Here is a 19,313-nt window from a genome sequence, read left to right as displayed (position 1 = left end):
CACACTCCACAGTATCCTGGTCACCACGGCTCACTCGCCGTGCTCCGCTCGTCTCGCTCACCACCTTTGTCTCCCGACTATCGCGTCACTTGATTCGCACTCAGCGACTCCCCGTTCAGCATCTCCGCACACAGCGTCTTCCCACACAGCGACTTCGCACACTCCGCACATAGCGTCTTCAACTCTGCTATCGCTACGCTCACTCCACTGCTAAATACTTCGTCTTGCTTCAGCTCCGCTATCGCTATGCTCACTCCACTGCTAACTACTTTGTCTTGCTTCACACTGTTCCAACTCCATTTCCCACTCTGTCTCCAAACTCTGTCTCTACTCTGTTTCCAACTCCACGTCTTCCTCTTCCAGCTTCCAACTCCCCCTCTCTCTGTTTCCCCCCAATTTATCCCCATTCTCATTATCGATAATTAATGGGCCCGCGTGCCTCCGCACGCTTCGCGTCCTCAAACACCTGTCCTTCTCCAGACACCTCGACGCCTCCTCGCCCTTGACAACAGCCACAGCCAATCACTGCCGTTGCTGATCCTCTAGCTTAATTGGCCCAACTGTTACCTCATCATCCCAGCCTTTGCACCTGGCTGTCCTAACACGACCCACACTGTTTACGCCTTCTCCACAGGCTGACCCAAGATAACCCACACTGTCCGTGTGATCATGCAATCGCGCAGTTTCCACAACACACCTTCATACTCCACTACACTTATAACGACGTTACAACTCGAGAATAACGGGTGTGAGTGCAAGTCCCAAATTGATGGGTTGACACTGCCCATTCATCCCTCCCCCAAGCTCAATAACATAACTGTTGTAGGAATTTTACAATACTTGTGCTGTGGCCTGACTTTCACCATTGCATGTTGGAAATTACACCACCTGGCTTGGCTATAAACAGGTGACGAGCACCACTGCGCTAATTTCAGCTCAAAGCTGCTTCGACTTTGACCTGAAATGCATGCAAGTAATGTCAGTTTACCATAAATTAGTATTTGCAGAATTCTCTTAAATGAGTAAATCCATTAGTCCGTACCCATTGAAACCTTGGCTGCATTGTGCCTAAGCAGTGGCACCGTGCATGACGGCTATGCTTCTCTGCTACGTAACTAATGTCCGTTTTTTGTCCACAGATGATGTGTGCACAGATTCTGGTTTTGCGATCACGATGGGGCTGTTTTTGAATGGAGTCTCCATCGTTAACTTGACGATTGGTGCAGAGACCTTCACGGTGTGCGACCAGGATGCAGGGGGATTATTGCTGCTCCAATCGGTGCAGGCTCCGTGTCGCAGCGCCGAGGCCTTGGACTATCAGCTTCACCAACAGCTTGTCCCGTGGAGTCCGGATGCATTCTATTTGGTGCTTGAAATCCCGTACAGTGCCAAGGTGGTGGAAAAACAGGTTGGTCCTGTTGAACGGTACGCATTTTCAGGGATGGGTCTAGTAATGTCACCACTGCAGTTGGCGTCTCCGTCGGTGCCACCGGAGCTGCCAGTAAAACTCTTCCCATGGGAAAGAGCCAGACATTCCCAAGTCTTGCTTGGGATATTTGGCCAATTCCAAATTATAATGTTTGTAGGAAACTGAACTATGCAGAAATCCCACCGTGCATGAACAGAAAAGCAACATTGCACATTAGCAACACATTTCTGTCGACCTGGGTGCGTCCAATGGCCAAGTGCCCAGTCGTCTTCCATGACTTGCCAATAACAATTTGTGCCAATTTTCTGTCTTGCCAGTGTTCTCTTGTGCCAACGTTTAAACCATTTTTTTGCACGTCACTTTTCAAACGCCAGAGTCTTTTTGTAATTGCTTTGCAAAGTCCACTTTAACCCTTAACAGTAATAAGTTATCGCCTCCACCTGGCATGTTTCTTAAATAGTTTGTTTTACTTGGTCCATCCATCATACCGTTTTTAGCGTCTGGTTGTGTTTGGAACACGTTTGAATTGTCACCGTATGCAATGCAAATGCCAACTGGTGTTAAACTTAACAGTTAAAACATGCCCCGTCTTCCCCAGTACCTGGTGGGCACCACCACGCATGTGTACATGCTTGCCGTGAAACTTGTGTTGTTGGATACGGAGGCGCAGTATTACATCACAACAGTCCAGCAATCGTGCACTAGAAATGATGTCGGTAAGTTTTAATTTCGTTTGGTACACGTTTTAAATTGACACTTCTAGATTAATAGCAGTTTCATATATGTATGGGTTGGACCCACGTGGTGCTCTGGTCAACTTTTTGTCAAGATCCCCCTCCAGCTGATGTGCAAAACAAATTAAGTTGTTACGTGCGTGCAAATGTTTAAGAAGCGCATTTTTGCGTGTGTATTTTCACAACCAATCTTGGCAACTAAGTGTGACGCTTCGTTCGTGGCTACGTCAAGCATCAGGATAAGATGCAGGAAATTGGAATATTAATCCAGGAAGTCTGACTTGTATGATGCCAATGCTAAGGGGACAGTTCTGGAATTGGTGTACAATTATTAAGCAAGTTCACTCGTAACACTTTTATGATAAAGATGTACTGTAGACTAATTTTGTAAATGGCCCCTCCATAGCAAATATTAAGTTTGACAAATGGTTAACGGTTGTCTGAAAAAAACACCCACTGCCAATGTCCCACTGGTTTCTGTTAAGGCAGTGTTAATGACTTAAAGTGGTGGTGCTAGGCATGAACAAAGAAAGCCATCCTTATATTTGGGCCCGGAGTGGCTAAAGGGGCGAGGGGCTTCCAATTCTTTTTTTATTGCAACTTATTGCCTCATCCGGATTGGCGAACATTACCATGTTATTATGGAGACTGTTGCAGAGTGATTTATGACTTCTCAACTGTGCCGCACTTGCTTTCAACCAGCATCCTCTGGTTTTTACTCCCCACATTTCAGAATCAACATGCTTTTTTAGTTGGGCTGCATTACATTTCCACGTTTTTAAGCCGCCACTTGGCTCTATCATTTGTGGCCAGGCTGCTTTTGAAAGAGCTATATAGCTCAGGTTGGCCTCTACCTGGTCAGAAACAATGGTTGATGGTTATAACCTTTAAATTGTGGCCTCTTCCAAACACCAATATCCCCCCCCCCCCTGGTCCCCTTGGCAGTTCTTCCGGTTGCATACGGGATGTGCACCACGAGCAGCCTCATCCTGGTGGTGCAGCCGGGGAGCCTGGACTCTTCCACGCTACTCTTTGTGGGAGACATATGGCTCTCGAACGATGCCATGGAGCAAATGGGATACACGTTTTCCCGCAATGCCACACACTTCTCCATCAGCATGCCACCCGATGCAAAGGGCCTGACAATTGAGGCACGCCCAACCCCTATTGCACACCAACGACTCATTCACATGTTTACTATTGGCTTGTGTGTGTGTTTTGTTTTGAAGGTGTCGGGGCTCCGTACATTGTGCTGCAGTCCTAATAACACAGGTTTGATTCCTGGCCATGGCTAACATGTGGCAATTGGCGTCTGAACCAATTCCAAAGCTTCTTAACTCGAAAATGTATGGTTTATCTCAATGAGCATGTGGTGTATAAACAACGGCATTGGATAGACAACGATTGCCTGGCACTGGCTCACACCACCCCTTGTGGCCATGCAGGCCTTAATAGGCCCTTGTTACGAGCACATGCTCCAACGTGCTAGATAAATGTGAGATGTATTTTTATAATAGCATTCTACTCTTGCTGCCTTCAAGTCTAACAGCGTGCAAACAGTGGTTGCATTTTAGATGATGCCAACCAAGTAACACTACATCGTAGAACTTGACTCATTAAAGTTGTAAGCTTGCATCCTGGTCACGGGGGTGACTTGTTCCACCCCCCCCCCAAGTTTATAGAAAATAAGTAACCACTTTGCCGACAGCGGTTTTCCCAAGAGGTTGAACTCTTGATCACTCGCCATTGCAGGTGGTGGTGGTGAGCGCTCGTGCCATGTTGGGGCGTTGTCTCCAGATGGCACAGTTGGTGGAGCATGCCATCAATGTGATAGATTTCAAGTTCAAATCCTGGCCAGGTATCAACTCTGTTCATCCTTCAGGGCTCACAAATTGCGTATCGGCAAAAGACAACTGAATTTTATTATTATTGGTTCTAATATCCTTTAATTTGGGCCTTGAATTCGGTTGTGTGCAATATACAAATGTCCCGTAATGCCATTTCTGAAGATGCAATTGAGATTAGCACTTATCTGAACCTTTTGACTCTTGCCCATTGTGTCATTAGGAGGTGACGGTGTCCTTTGTTAAATACAAGTTTCAATTGAGGCTTGTGGATGCGACTACAAATGAAACAAATTTCCAGCTCTCCGTTTCTTGCCAATTTCCAACCACTGATGTAGTAGGTAAGCTAATGTTGCCTTAAAACGGCCATTCAAAAGTTACATGCGAGGGTCTGTCTGTCTTTAATTTGAGAGAATGCGGAGTGGTCACACTTTTATCCCCGACTTTGTAAACTCTCAAGACCCAACAGGGCTATGGGTCCTAACGTGGTGGGTTACGCCCATGGAGTAACCATTATCCTTGCGAGAGACGATAGCAACTACATTGCTTTGTGGGAAGACCCAAAGTGGTACTGGGACGGCGTGCCCTGATTTGCGCCTCAACCAGCCTTGAGCGTTCAACAATACTTGTCCAACAGCACAATTTGGTGCATGTCAATGGTATTTTTTTTGAGGTACATGCCCTCAAAGCAATTTCTCCAATGGGCAACGTTTCCGGTGCTCCCTCCCCAGCCTGCTTTCCGAATGGCACGGTGGCCGTGGCTGCCCCCAAAGGCCATACGAAGCCAGAGGTGGACCTGTGGCGACTCGCCCTGAGGGAACGCTCTTGTGGCCCGGTGTATGTCAACACCACCAAGGCCTACTTTGTGTTCACAGTCTCGAGCTGTGGCACATCAAGAACGGTAACCCCCCCCCCCCCCCCCGCTCTATACACCTGTGGGAATGTGGACCACAGTTACTCACCCTAGCTGAAATGTACAATAACATTTAGAATTTAAACATGGTGGCAGCTCTGCAATTGTGCTTGCCCCACACCACTATTGGCGGAAGGGCCTCTCCTAGAGTATTTACAGGCTATTTGACCTACCACACCATACTGGCCAAGTGCCTTGGAAAAGGTGGGAATGGCGATGCCGCTACCCCCACCCATATGCAACCAGCCGATGTACTAACTGGTGCCGTGCTGAATGGAGGTGTGGGAATGTTGCCATTGAGAAACTAGACCCATTGTTTCGACTGCTGCACCTGCAGATACAAACTGGCGACATCTGCATTAAGTCCAGTATCTAAGATTATGGCAGCATCTTACATACACACCGTAATAACGGAGTTGATAAAATACTTGATTTGAACTTAATTTGAAGTTTTTGACTGCAGGAATTACTCTTTGGTTCTTTCGGTAAAGTCACGTAGAATTAAATTAAATGCGTAGATGTATATTAAATAATACGTAGATATTCATGAATCCAAAATGCATTGTAACTAGATTTGAAGCTTTAGTGACTGCAAGGATCCATACTCTTTGGTTCTATTCGGTAAAGTCACGTAGGTAAAAAAATAAAACAACAAAAATCACGACGTTTCGGCCACAACACAAACGGCCTTCATCAGGTGAAGGGACCAGACTGTCTCGAAGACTGTGCTGGAGTGAAACGGAGCCAAGCTCAGACCACGGCCTTTAAGCTGTGAGAGGGATTGAGGTGCCTTGACAAAGGAATTGGCGTAAACATTAGCATTTGATTGGCGGACTTATCATGATGAAAGGTGTATCACAGTGATCGGCACCGGCATTGCACCCGCCTGTGCTGCGAAAGTTTGGGGTACCACTACTTGAAAAAATATACTGTACCAATGAAAATTATTTTAATGTAAGGTTCGATTTAGAACATCTTTCCAATGGTTGCTTAATTTGAAACCATATTCTCGGTTGAAATTGTGTCCGTTTGTAGATCTGAATTGCCTCGTGAACAAATCTCTGCCGTGGCTGATCACTGTTACAACGCTGTGGGTGGTAACGATATAATTTTCTCCGATACCAAGGTTCATTGCAAACCCACAGGTTTTTATCAGATTTGTTCACGAGGCAATTCAGATCTACAAACACACACAATTTCAACCGAGAAGATGGTTTCAAATTAAGCAACCATTGGAAAGATGTTCTAAATCGAACAAAACATTAAACTAATTTTCATTGGTACAGTATTTTTTCAAGTAGTGGTACCCCAAACTTTCGCAGCACAGGCTGGTACAATGCCGGTGCCGATCACTGATACACCTTTCATCATGATAAGTCTGCCTATAAAATGCTATTTTTTTATGCCAATTCCTTTGTCGAGGCACCTTAATCCCTCTCACACAGCTTAAAGGTCGCAGTCTGAGCTTGGCTCTGTTTCACTCCAGCGCAGTCTTCGAGACAGTCTGGCCCCTTTACCTGATGAAGGCCGCTTGTGTTGTGGCCGAAACGTCGTGATTTTTGTTATTTTTTTTGCCTACGTGACTTTACCGAATAGAACCAAAGAGTGTGCATTGTAACGTTCAGTGTTGCAAATATGCCACGACTCTATAAACTGAAAGGTGTGCACACCTTCAACTGTTTGCTTATTTATCGGTAGAATTGAACACATCGTTGGCAATTGGATGCGTCTTGTTCACGCGTTTAGACGCAACTCTTTCTTCCTCGTTTCAGATTGAGGGGGCGTTCTTGGTTTACGAGAACGAGATCAGTCTGCAGAAAGAGCTGCTGCCCGAGGAGAGCCCAGTGATCACGAGGGACCCAGAGTACAGGTGGAGAATGCTGCTGCTGCTGCACACGCCTGGCCTGTACTATAGGGGTTGTGCGGTATTAGCTCTGGTTATAGTACACATCTCTTGTTTAGGGTGGTAGTATGAACTTCCTCGTTTGCACCGTGTTAATCAAGGTTAATTCCCAAAAAGTACCGCGTTAAGCGAAAAGTCACTTTGCTGATTCGCATTTGCGCACAAATCGGCCTGCATTTATCACATGGTGGGACAACTGATTTGAGTGCACGTCGCCACATACTGCATTGTCCCGCAATACTGTACGATACTTCTCAGCTACGCAATTCAAGAAATTGGTCGTCGACAGCTCGAACGGGCGTGCTCTGCGTTATAACGCACGTGTTGTGCGAAAATAACTGTATAGCAAAAATGCTTTTTAATCGAGGGCTTCGCTGTATTGGATTGCACTGCGTGCTGTTCAATCAAATGGCACGTGGCCACAAACCGACCACCGTGGTGGTTCTAACCGAGTGAAGCCGTTTGCCCCCCCCTTTTATAAACGTATGTTGCATATTAATTGTGATCTCCAACTGCCCAACCCAGGACCATGCTTGCTTTCATGTTTTTAAGCCAGCCGATGGCGAGTGTAGGGGGAAGTCCTAAGCTGAGCCGACTTGAAGGCGCACAAGTTTCCATTACATTAGCAAACTAATCGCAATATGGGTTCCAGAGTACTGAACGTGTATCTAGGAAGATGGCTGCTGCTTTTTCGGTGCAAGGGAATAAGAAGTTTATATCAGTATATGGGGTAAACAACTTTGAAGTGATGTAAATCAATTAATCGACCTGTGTTCCATGAACTTATCAACATTAAAAAATGTCAGGGCACTGCAGAAGCATCATTCACAACTGTCAATCCAGTGTCTGTGCTCAGGTGGGGGGGGGGGGGGGAGTTATTGGTCAACATTCCTTGATATCTTTCTCCAAAGACACTTCAGCAGTTTAAATGTATAGTCTTTATCCACTTTCTGGACACTGCTGCCCTAATGCAGTTGTGCTAACATTTACCCAGATAAATTTGGGGTGCAATGGTGGTAAGATATTGCATCCAGGAGATTGTGGGTCCATCCCGATCTTGCTGTATGCATGAACTTTGCATGGTCTATCAGGTCCCCTGGTTTTTACCTCTTAGACTCGACATGCATTTAGTATTTGCCTGCTCGTAATTTACAGGTGATGAGCCACTTTGATCTATCATTTGTGACCAGGTCGCTTTTGAAGCTCAGTAGGCCCAACCTAATAAAAAAAGAATGACAACATCCAATGGTTTGCGCTGAACGTGTCCAAATTTTGCACTGTCCCCCTGCAAAGGCTGAAGGTTATTTGCCGCTATCGCATCAACGACACGGTGGTGATCTCCAGCGTTGTGCAAGCCCGTAGGGGACCCACTGCTGACGAGCAACTGGTCCCCGTGCCCATCGTGATGAAAATAAGCAGAGGTAAATGAGCACGTTGTGCGGCACCTTGCAGTAGGAGCTGACACCTGTACCCCATCCAACCTTGTGCCTACATTGTAGTCTTGTTGCTACGGGGGTCACCTTTTATAATTATTAGTGCATTGAAACACCTAATAGATGCATTTGAATTGCTTTACTCGAGTTTCCTGTTTTCAAATCAAAGGTTGTGAAAAGACACGTGACATTAAATTCGATCAAATGGCCCCAAAGACTTAACACATGGAATACATTGCCAATTTACAATATTAACATTATCAGAATTTTAATACGAGTAATCTTAGATGTGACTCGGAACGGAGTGTTCACGGTGACCCTATGGTTGTGCAGTGCTCTGGGATTTATTGTGCAACCTCCAAATTGATTTAGTCAGATTACGTGGTAAAAGGCTTTCAGGTACTCAAACTGGACCCAAAGGCTTTCTGGTACTCAAAGTGGACCCATGTGGAATTAAACCTAAAACAAATTGAGCCTTTATGGCAATCCACTGCTGGGTGAGGCCTTCCCACGCAGTCTAAATATTAATACGGCTGTTTGCAGTGGACATCGTCTGAGTAACATAAACACAGATTTTAAAAACTTACCTTTGGGTCCATTCTGACTACCATGAACTGCCACCATTATGTAATGCATAATTTTTGGTGTGCGTACGAATTTAATTATACTCTGATACAAAAGCCGTGTCTGGTTTGAGGTACCTATTTGCCTTTTTAACCTCTTGCTGTCTTTACTAGCTGGTGGGCCCTTAATGCTGCAACTTGACATCAGGTTATACAAAGGTATGGTTAAAGTAACCCAAACATTATCAATGTCTGTCGCCAACATTAATAGCTTAATTGCCATTGTACCATCCATCTTTTATATTGCTGTTACTGCAAATCTGTAATTCTATCATTTGCACAGTGTACATAATGCTTTTGGGGGAATCCTGGCATGGTGGCTTAAAATGGTGGTTTGGGTTAAGTTAATTTGAAGCTTTCGTGACTACCGAAAGAACCAAAGAGTGGATTCCTGCAAAGTCACGTAGGTATAGAATAAATCACGACGTTTCGGGCGCTACACAAGCGTCCGTCATCAGATGGGAAAGAAACAAAAAAGTGAGTTAAGTTGTTGGCCGAGGAGCAATACAGGAAATGCCGTTGTTCAATACCGCTCCCTCATCTATGCCCCCCAATTTCACAGACCTGCACTGACCACTAGTGAAGTGTGGTCCCAATAAACCCTCATGGCATAGCATGGAAAGGCCCCTTTCAGCAGTAGATCGACGATGGGCCTGTATCTGTACACACGCAGAGACATTGAGATTTCTGGCCATTGGTATCTAAAATACGTTGGTGTATGCAGTGTATTTAAGATGGGCACGGGGAAGGTGTAGCCCAGCCGTTCATAGTTTGAGCAGCTCCCCACCCCATTTGTTTACTGTACAGGCCTTAAGACCCTGATAATGGCACCTGCCTCAGGATTGTAAGAGAAGGGTTCTGATCATGTAAGGGGAAGGATCGCTCACTTAATCATATGGATGTGACAATCCTGGCGAACCCTGCACCCCATTCTTTCTTGGCTGTGCATGACAAAAATGGTAAAGGCATCTGTAACCATACAATGTCAACATCGGGATTGGGAGGCCAAAGGTTGTCAGGTGTGGTGCTGACCATACCATTGACATATTGGCTATAACATACCTGCTCCAACGTCACTAGGTGGTTGCTAAAATGAAAACCCACTGGAAAGTGATCTTCTGCAGAGAATGGGGGGCCCTCTCCATAGGAATATGGAATTTCCACCACTAGCTCGGGGACCACCAGTGGAGATGAGTCCTACCCCCATCCCGTTTTTGAGCAAGGCGATGATGTGGTGACTGACCACCACTTGCATTAACATAGCTAAAAGGACATTTGTATATGTGAGGTCACTGCTGTAAACATACTTTGTGGTGCCATGGAGAGAACTAATTGAGCATAAATAATTTAAATTCACCCCGTGGCTTTCAGATGCTGACTACACGTCCTACTATCTGGATGAGGAGTACCCAGTGGTGTCGTATCTGCAAGAGCCTCTTTATTTTGAGGTGCGCCTCCTCGGCCTAGAGGACCAGAGCATCGAGATGTTTCTGGAGAACTGCTGGGCAACTAACCTGCCTACTGCAGACAGCCAACCTCGGTGGGACATCATCGTCAACAGGTACTGGGCCGCCTGAGAACTGCGGGCAACTGAGCTCTTGTAGATACTGTAGTGTTGTAAGGTGGCACGACTATTCCAATGTCACATTCTGCCGTTATTTAGAAGCTGGGCATTTTATTGCAATTAATTATCAATTGTGTATTTCCACCATTACTATATCAAATGTTCTATTTCAATCGCCAACAGTTGGGCCAGTCGCCACCAGGGTTGTTCTGGTCGTTCAGTCCAGATGTGAACTTGGATCGTGTACGTGCATGGACATGTGGGTCAGGTCATGGTGTTAGCCGGCTTGAGTGTTTTGGCAGGTGCATCTCCTTGGTGCAAACTCCTCTATGGCAGGAGGGGATTAATCCGAAAGACCCAGCGACTGTTGACTTTGTGGCAAAGTTGTTATGCACTTTATAAACTGCATGGGGATGAAGGATTGCGCACTTGACTAAATGCCACCTTGCCAGTGTTACTGTGAAATTTCCAAAATATGCACAAGCGGGTACCATAAATTGTACGCATCACTAAACGCTCCTGCCCATTACAGAATTCAGTGTTAACTGGCATTCAAAGGGCACTCATAAAGTTAATGGCATTCAGCTTGGTGCTCATTGGTTTTGCAGGATGATAAAACCATTGGTGGAGAGGCAATGGTATTTCCCCCAGACGAAATTACCCCTTGCCATAGGGAATATGTAATACCCACAACTGGAAAAAGGACCCTTTGAAAATAATGAACACCACCCAACGCTTAAGATAAAACGCGTGACTTTTGTATATCAACTTGGCCGTTCTGAATTGGATTTATTTTTTCTCACGTCCACCCACGGTCCCGCCACAAGCTGCGAGAACGCGAACGACAACTACCTGACCGTTTTCCATCCTGTACCCCACAACTCGAGTGTGCCCTTCCCCCAAAACGTGAAGCGGTTTGAGGTGAAGACCTTCGTTTTCGAAATGGATATTGGGAATGACTTCCAGGGCCAGGTATGAAATCATCATCATCATCATTCTTATGTGAATTTCATTTTGGAGGTAATATCCATCCCTCCCAGACCTTGATGCATATGACATTATTAGGCTTCGTACGTTTGTTCCTGAGCAACTTGGGAGTAACTGTGGATAATGTAGGTTTGTTGGCAGTATCGTAGCCTGGGATATTACATAGTTTGGCAGTTTCAGTATCGAGGCCAGAAAATGGGGGACTTGCACAATAAAGAGCTTGATTCACAACTAACAGAGCATTAATATATTAACAGAAGTTATTGTCTAACACGTTGCTGCTGTTATTCGCAACTGACTGCAACCAATGCTCCGTCCCCTCAGCTCTTTTTCCACTGCAGTGTGGTGGTTTGTGACGCTGTGAACTTTGACGACGTCTGTCAGATGGATTGCATACCCAACAGGAGAAGAGTGGGTAAGTCTACATTAGTTCTGGACCTAAAACGCAGCCTCCTAAGTGGAAATAGTTGGGTTGATCGCCGAGCTGTTCCAACACTATCATAGTGTAAAAAAAAAACAAGTAGGTTTTACCCTTTTTGGCAATGAGGTGTTAAGACGTTCAAACGGGAAACCTTTTTGAAAGGAAACAAGTCTGCATTAACCACGTACTTGAGACTAGGCCATAAATAAGTCTCTGTAGACCAATCGGTGTCAAAGACAATGCATATATTATCAGAACATGTTTTATTTGCATGTTCACCACAAGTACGTGTGGTTAATGTCGACTTGATTCCATGCAAAAAGTTTATTTGGTATTTGAACATCTTGACACCTGTTATTGCCAGAGTAAAACCTATTCATACATACTGACAAAGGTCCCATATTATCATTAGTTATGAAATATATAATAAGCACTGTAGCCACCTTGTGAATGTAACATTTCCATTGCTGGCTCTGTTGCCAATGAGTGGAGTTCCAATGTTCATTTAATGTTTGACTCGGCTTAGATTGCGATGTAAATGGGTAATAACAGTACCATAGGGTAACGATGGATGTTATTACTCATTGCATGAGAACACATTTTTCTTCCTGCCATGCCAGCTTCATACTACACTGCACTTTTGAAGTTAATCTGGATAATGCTTGACTAATTGTAACTGGTAAAATTAACGTATGCAATAAAATGTCATGTTATACCTTTTTGCCAAACCTTGGTTTGGAATTTAATACGAGTTGTATTATGTATCCAATAATATTCTGGCTCATCCTTGCCTGGTTTAGTCTTTGAGCTGTGACTTTGGTACATTGCTTGTAAAAAGCCGATCTCATTATTGGATGTTGATAATATAAATAAAGAACAGACATTGGTCTGGATTCTCACTCAAATGAGAAATTCGTGGTCATGCGCCACGGTGAATGTAAACTACCTTTCCTAGTATGCAAAGAGTCCGTGGGTTTGATCCCGACCCTGACTCCTATATATTTAGTTTGCATCATCTTCCCGTGGTCACGTGGATTTTTCTGGGTCGTCCGGGTTTTTCTTCCATTTAGAATCCACTCGTTTAGAATATTTGGCTGATGTACATTTCCACTTTAAGCCACTTCGTTGAGCTATCATTTATGGCCAGGTCCCTTTTGAAAAAGTGCTATACCATAGCTCGGGGTCAGCCTTACCTGGTAAAATAAATGTTTTATAGTGAAACCTGTGCAAGCACGTTTTTACAAAGGTAGACTAATTTTCAAGGGCCGCTATTCAAATTTACGGGGGGGTGGTGCTTCTCTCCATTGGTAGCCCTGAAGCCAGTGGTGGAAACTGTCTGCTAAAGGACAATCGCTGTTCATTTGCAATTGCAGTTCAGTATCTTCGGGGGTCGACTTGGTCAATCCCCTTTTTTTTATAAGGGGTCAATTGAATGACTACCACGTGGTACTGAATCAATGATACTGAAATTATATTCTCAGAAGGCTGGAGCAAATGGGATTTGTGTAAAATAGGATAAATGAGCCAACTGGTCCCTGCATTGGTAATGTGGAATCTCCATCACTGTCTTTTGGAGGCTGCTATGGAGATGACCACCGCCACGCATGGACATACAAATTGACTGACTTGTACTGCTGGCCCTTTTGGTGGTGATGAGCAATAGATATTTGTATTGAAAATTAATGTTGCTTGGTTGCATCCATTAGTTGGAAGGTGTAGCGTGGTACTCTAAAAATGCTTGACTGTAACTGCGGCCCTGGACCAGAAATCTTTGTCGTCCACGTGTCCCTTGGCAGCCCGCAGTGGCCCGTCCCGGGGCGTGGCCTACGGCAGGGTATCTTCGGGTGCCGTGAGCATTTTCCCTCCGCTGGGAGAGCCGGACATGCGCAGCGACAAACGCCGTGAGTTTTTTGTACCCTTTACTAAAAATGAACTCTGGCCCCGCCCCGCCCGCCTTCTTCAGACAGCCCTTGTCCCCCGATTTGATTTTTCTTTGGGGGTTGGTGGAGGGGGTTCTGCGGTGGCGATGTTAACTCCCTCGCATTGTATGCAGGTGATCCTTAATGCTCTCAACACTTCCCCATCCATGGGTGCCACAGTCATAATTTTAACTCCCTCGCCTGATGTGCGGAAGGTTGTGGTTTTGATTTGACCCTGCGACACCTGTTATATTTCGAGTTTCCATGTTCTTCTCGGTGGTCGCGTGAATATTTTTTCTGGGTCCTTCGGTTTTGTTTCTTTAACATTAAAGGCATGTTGACCCTAAAGAGCATTTGGCTGCTATACATTTCCACACGCTACCACTTCCTGAGCTATCGTTTGTGGCAAGGTAGGTCACCTATGAAAGAAAGATATATAGCTCAGTGGGCCTTACTCCTCGTTCATGTTTGTTGCGGTTGCACCCGATTCAAGAGCCCCAAGGCTCGCAGGGCTATACCTAATGAATGAAACTGAAACCCTTTGCCCACATTACACAATTCACCTTGCTACCCAGACTCGGTGCACGCACGACACCCACACGGTTAGACACGGGAACTCCCTGCCACGATGAAAAGTCTTCTCACACCTTCAACTGCAAGGAAAATGATCGCTGTAACACACTGCTACATGCACCACTGCAATTCACTGTAGATTTATCTAGTTAAACCTACACCCAGCTCGCCTCCAATCTCGTCCAATTTAACAAGTAGGGTTGAGCCTGGACAGTGCTTGGGATGGGAGGTGGTCACTATGAACATGGGGGTTTTGTTGTAGGCTATTGTGGTTGGAAGCAGAGGGAGAAGCAGCAAATTGCACTGTCGTACTTTTGTGGCCCCCCACATCTCTCTTACACCCTGCCTTCACCTCTATCGGTGCTGACCAGTGTGAAGTGTCGTCGTATAATGCCATGGGGGAGGTTCTCACTCTGCAGTGGACGGTCATCTACATTTTGGTATTAAAAGGGAGACCTTTGCTTTTTAAAATTCCTGGTTGCAATCCAAGTGTATCATCCATACAAGGAAATCGGCTGCTTGGCCAAATTCCCAGTGCTTTAATGCAAGCTTGGCTTTCGTCTTTCATGCTGGGTTCATGCATTCTATACAAATCACCTGTCAAGTCGATGAATGCACTTGGTGCATCTACTAATTGCTTGTTTGTGGATATTTTAGTATGCCTGTTTTAAATGAAAAAGCAAAGGTTCGATATTTCAGAATTAAATACATATTTATACTAGATTCTTAATTGACTTTGGGTTGCTTTAAACCTCAACCCCGTCGTACAGCAATTGTGCAAAGTCTCATTTTCATAATGGATTTGAACAAAGTAGTAAATGGCAATGCAATTAAATTATTCTTCGGATTAAATTTAATCTGAACATTTCGTTTCAATACCCGATAGTTATTGTATTGGCATGCAACCATTTGTGCCTCAATTGCCTCGAGTATAATTGGTATTCTTTGTTCCTGAATAGCACTGCATGTGTAGATGCTACAAAAGCGTGGGGGACTCCGTGGTGTGGTATGGAGACCGTACAATTCTGCTGTAATCATTGAGTCGAACTCGAGTCTGGCAGCACAAATGAGTAAAGTTTTGACATCCAGAGGCATTTGAAGGAACAATTTTTTCTCATAGTGGTGGTTGAACAGATTTGACAGGCCTTTTTGAAGCCAAAGGCATGTGGGATGGAAGCACAACAGATGAAGAATCTTGACTGCGTCGTATAATTGATCCGATATTACTCTGGTTGGCGAGCGTTTCGAGTTGAGGAATCTGATTGGAGTGGTAATGGATATTGTTAGTATAGTACTCACTAGGGGGGGGGGGGCGTGGTTTGCCGGTGTTTAAAAGCATTGGATGCTCCATAAGTGGGGCGGGCATGATTATCAGTCCTTTGAAACGGTTAAAATTATCCCTGCATAGTCCTATTATTGGAAGCCACGCTCTCCAATGCATTTCAAAATTCAATATAGCATGTGCGTGTCCTCCGAAGGGTAGTTCGCGGCAACGCATTTCAATAAACTGACCGTGCCCCCCCCCCACCACCTAACAGTCGCCCCATATTCCTGTGGGTGGCCTTGCAGGGCAGGCGAATGCCATGGAGGCCCGCACGGCAACGGGGAGGTGCCTGCTTCTCCTGTGCTGCTTCCTCGCCATCGCCGCGCTCGCGTCCGCCGCCGTCTGTGTGGCTCGACTGGCTCGCGTTCGGCACCGCTCGGTCTCGTTCTCTTGGTAAAAATTGTCGCTTCAACAGCGGTCGATGCGATCCTGTCTGTACTTCAGAGGAAACGGTGAAATAAATTGTTATCACCCTAAATTGCCTTGTCCTTTGCCTTGCATCACGAACGACGATTTTTTATAAAATTATCTAATGCCATTTTTTTATTTACCATGCACGAATGGTAATGCGTGTTTTTTAGAACATTCGAATCCACAGCCCAAAGGCATGCAAGTTTACCGTCTTGGCTCCAGATTAAGCTTGCTCGTGTAGTTGTGCTGCCACGCTGGAAATCAACGTTGGAAAGTTCATTGCCCTGATAAGGTTCTTTAATATTGTCTCTTTGTGAATGGGATGGCAAATATCAAGAACTTTCTTTGCATGTAAAAATGCTATTTTATAAGCTTGCACGTCTATCCTGGACCTGGATGGCTCAATTCTCCCCAATTAGGGGTCATTACTTATTCATTCTGCTCTCCAGCTGTCTTGATGCATTGATATATATCGTATCTGCTGACCGAGCAATTAGTTACAGTAATTAACATGCTGTCGTAGGTCAAACAAAGTTTAGGCATTAACCATCGATGGCAATTTGTGTTGGGCACCCAGACATCACTGTTTTGGCGTAGGTATATGCTGAAGATACTTAATAACGTGGCGGTCTATTAAATTCAGTATATAATTTTGAAAGATTTTTATTTTCTACTTTTTGGCAAGGTGTGTTTGTCGACCTAATGAACGGCCTGAAATCAACAGCACAGCTCCAATTGCAGAGACCCATTTTGTGAGGCCGTGATTTGGCCCCTTAATCTGTCCTGGACTCATCCATCCTTATGGCCAGGTCGATAACACATTCCTACGGAGGGAGCTGAAAGGAACGTTGGGTTGCTCGGTCAATGGCGAGGGTCAACGGCGGCGTGGTGTTTTCTGCAAATATGCCCGACTGTGAGAGCGGGCACAAGCCGGCCTGAGTAGGTTAAATGTTGAGTTTTATAAGGGCACCACGGAGTGACCAGCCCCTCCCTTGCCACCCAGCCCCTCCCCACCCAGCCCCTCCCTCTCCACCCAGCCACTCCCTCTCCACCCAGCCCCCTCCCATTTATGGATGCACGACGGACGGACACAATAATCCCCTGTGGGCTGGTGTAACCAGGAAGTTCCTACCAGAAATCATTTTAAAGCCTGTTTGGGTTGAGCTTTCCTAAGCTGTTACTAACGGATATGTTTTAAAGTACTTTTACAATACACAGCCGTTCAGGTGAAGCCATTATTGATGGTGTTGCCACAAGGTACCTGATGTAACAAATGAGAGCATGACAATTTATGAATGGAGCTGGTGAGGTGGGGAGACAAACATGGGCCCAGGCCCACTGGTGCAGTTTCCATGAAGTCCGGATGCTGCCTAAACGACTGGAAATGGAGGTAATGGTGAAGGGGGTGGGGCTCGTGCACACTGGCAGAGGACGAGCTGCCAATGGCAGCAGAGGCAGTGTCCAAGGTGAAGACGAAGCCAGAGATGGTGGGTGATGTGCAGGAAGTGTACCGTTCTCAACTATTTATTTATGGCATGAAGTTGACAGGGTGGTGAATTGTTCAGATAGCACTTTACACACGAGTCCCTTTAATGGGGGGGGGGGGGGAGGGAATGTTTAAAGTAGCAGGCGGCACACCCATTGGGTAGTGTGCACAATTATTTGTAACAAAGGTATAATCCACCATGGTTGCACGAACTGGGCAAGTTTTCAAAATATTCCATAGAAAAATTGCTGCCGCCTTTTGAGGACACATGGCTAGAGAATCTCCCGAGTACACACTTGCAGGGGTAACAATCTCGGCTTAATCGTGTAAGTAAATGTTATTGGAAGGTTGTTTTTAAAGCTGTAGTTAAAATTGTGGCAGTAAAAAATAAGTAAAAGCTGCTCTGAATTGCTGTAACAGCATTTGTATCGATTCAAATGCATATTACTCCAGAGGTTTTAATAGTGAGCTTTTAAGGAGAGGCTCAACAATGTCAAGTTTTAAAAAGTATGAAGACAAATTGTCAAATGCATTCCCTATTCTGTATTTCCATCCAAATATTTGTCCAACTGCCTATTGACCTTTCAGACTTATAAACCAGCACCATGTGTTTAGGCTTAATGTGGAAAGTTCACTTCTAGGGCTAGACACTTAATAAATGCTGGTTTACAATAGTCGCTGGCAGGTGCCCGCCACCACAAACTGTCGCTGAGGAAAAGGGGGGTAAAAAGACTGCTACTCTGGAATACCAATAGGCTGACCAAGATGTATTTATGGGTAAACGGTTATTTATTACCCAGGATTCCCCAGCAGATTCTAAGCTGGCTACAGATCGACTGCAAGCTGGCAACTGTACAATTACATATGTTTGCACATCGCAGTGTTTCATGTCGACCTGTAAAAATATTGGAACATTGCTTTCTGGAGTGAACGTTGCTTCAAAATGAGCAGTGCATTGCCAACAAACACGAAGTTCCTTTTTGATGTATTAGGAATGGTTTATGGTAATACATAAAGGCCCTACATCTGTATTTGCTGCGATTTGGCCAGACTGATTTACATCTGAAATTGGCACGAATGGTCTGGGAATGTCATCACCCAGCCATTTCTCTGAAACATGGGAGTGTGGGATGACACGGAGACTGAGCTGTATGAGTAGCCTGTGTTGAATGGGTTCCGATTGTCCCAGTTGGCACTTGTTTTCCACTGTGCCGTGCCATGTGATTTATCACCAATCAAAATATTTGGCTGGCTTCAGGGTTAATCTGATGCTTACAGAGGCTGTTAAAATGAGTACCAACCTTGTGGACAGTTAACAGTTGTATAGCATCGCAGATACCTTTTTAAGATGTGTAATTTACACTGAGATTAGCACAGGCCCAAATCTCAAGTATGAAATCTTTAAACGTATAAAATGCATGCAATGTTTGGTTTGTGGAAATATATTAGTGATGTTTCACAAAGGTAAAGACCATAGTGGTGTCCTTACTCGTCGAAATAAAACTGCCACTCGCCAAGTGGAAATGGAGCCATGTGGTGGGAATTTCACATTCTTTCAGGCTCATACAAGTAATACAAGCAACAGGTGATTTCGACAAGGATTGTCACCACAGGATCAGTCCTGCCATTCATTGGATGTCTAGTGACCACCACACTGCAGGGCTCAAACATCTGTTTTATATTACTGGCTCTGAAAAGTAAATGTCTTGTTGACAACCACTGCTTGCTCTTCAGAAGCTGTGCTCATTT

General features: G+C 45.1%; 1 protein-coding gene across 2 annotated transcripts in view; it reads left to right on the top strand.

The window, feature by feature from the left end:
• The window catches only part of LOC116942639 (uncharacterized), a 30,678-nt gene extending 14,533 nt beyond the window's left edge, over positions 1 to 16,145 (top strand). The window contains exons 11-23 of one of the 2 annotated variants that reach the window (XM_032954793.2): positions 1,140 to 1,408; positions 2,028 to 2,145; positions 3,109 to 3,314; positions 4,231 to 4,348; positions 4,739 to 4,908; positions 6,693 to 6,790; positions 8,117 to 8,244; positions 8,994 to 9,038; positions 10,251 to 10,440; positions 11,271 to 11,415; positions 11,755 to 11,845; positions 13,648 to 13,752; positions 15,913 to 16,145. In XM_032954793.2, the coding sequence (XP_032810684.2) occupies positions 1,140 to 1,408; positions 2,028 to 2,145; positions 3,109 to 3,314; positions 4,231 to 4,348; positions 4,739 to 4,908; positions 6,693 to 6,790; positions 8,117 to 8,244; positions 8,994 to 9,038; positions 10,251 to 10,440; positions 11,271 to 11,415; positions 11,755 to 11,845; positions 13,648 to 13,752; positions 15,913 to 16,064 (1,835 nt within the window). In that variant the 3' untranslated portion in view covers positions 16,065 to 16,145. The remainder of the gene's footprint in view (positions 1 to 1,139; positions 1,409 to 2,027; positions 2,146 to 3,108; positions 3,315 to 4,230; positions 4,349 to 4,738; positions 4,909 to 6,692; positions 6,791 to 8,116; positions 8,245 to 8,993; positions 9,039 to 10,250; positions 10,441 to 11,270; positions 11,416 to 11,754; positions 11,846 to 13,647; positions 13,753 to 15,912) is intronic. The other variant, XM_076067272.1, reaches the window with a different exon arrangement.
• The last annotated feature ends 3,168 nt before the right edge of the window (positions 16,146 to 19,313 follow it).

This window comes from Petromyzon marinus, chromosome 15 (assembly GCF_048934315.1).
Source record: "Petromyzon marinus isolate PM22_M1 ecotype Great Lakes invasive population chromosome 15, UKy_Petmar_22M1.pri1.0, whole genome shotgun sequence".
Taxonomy (NCBI): Eukaryota; Metazoa; Chordata; class Hyperoartia; order Petromyzontiformes; family Petromyzontidae; genus Petromyzon; species Petromyzon marinus.
This window is presented reverse-complemented; position numbering and strand designations above follow the sequence as displayed.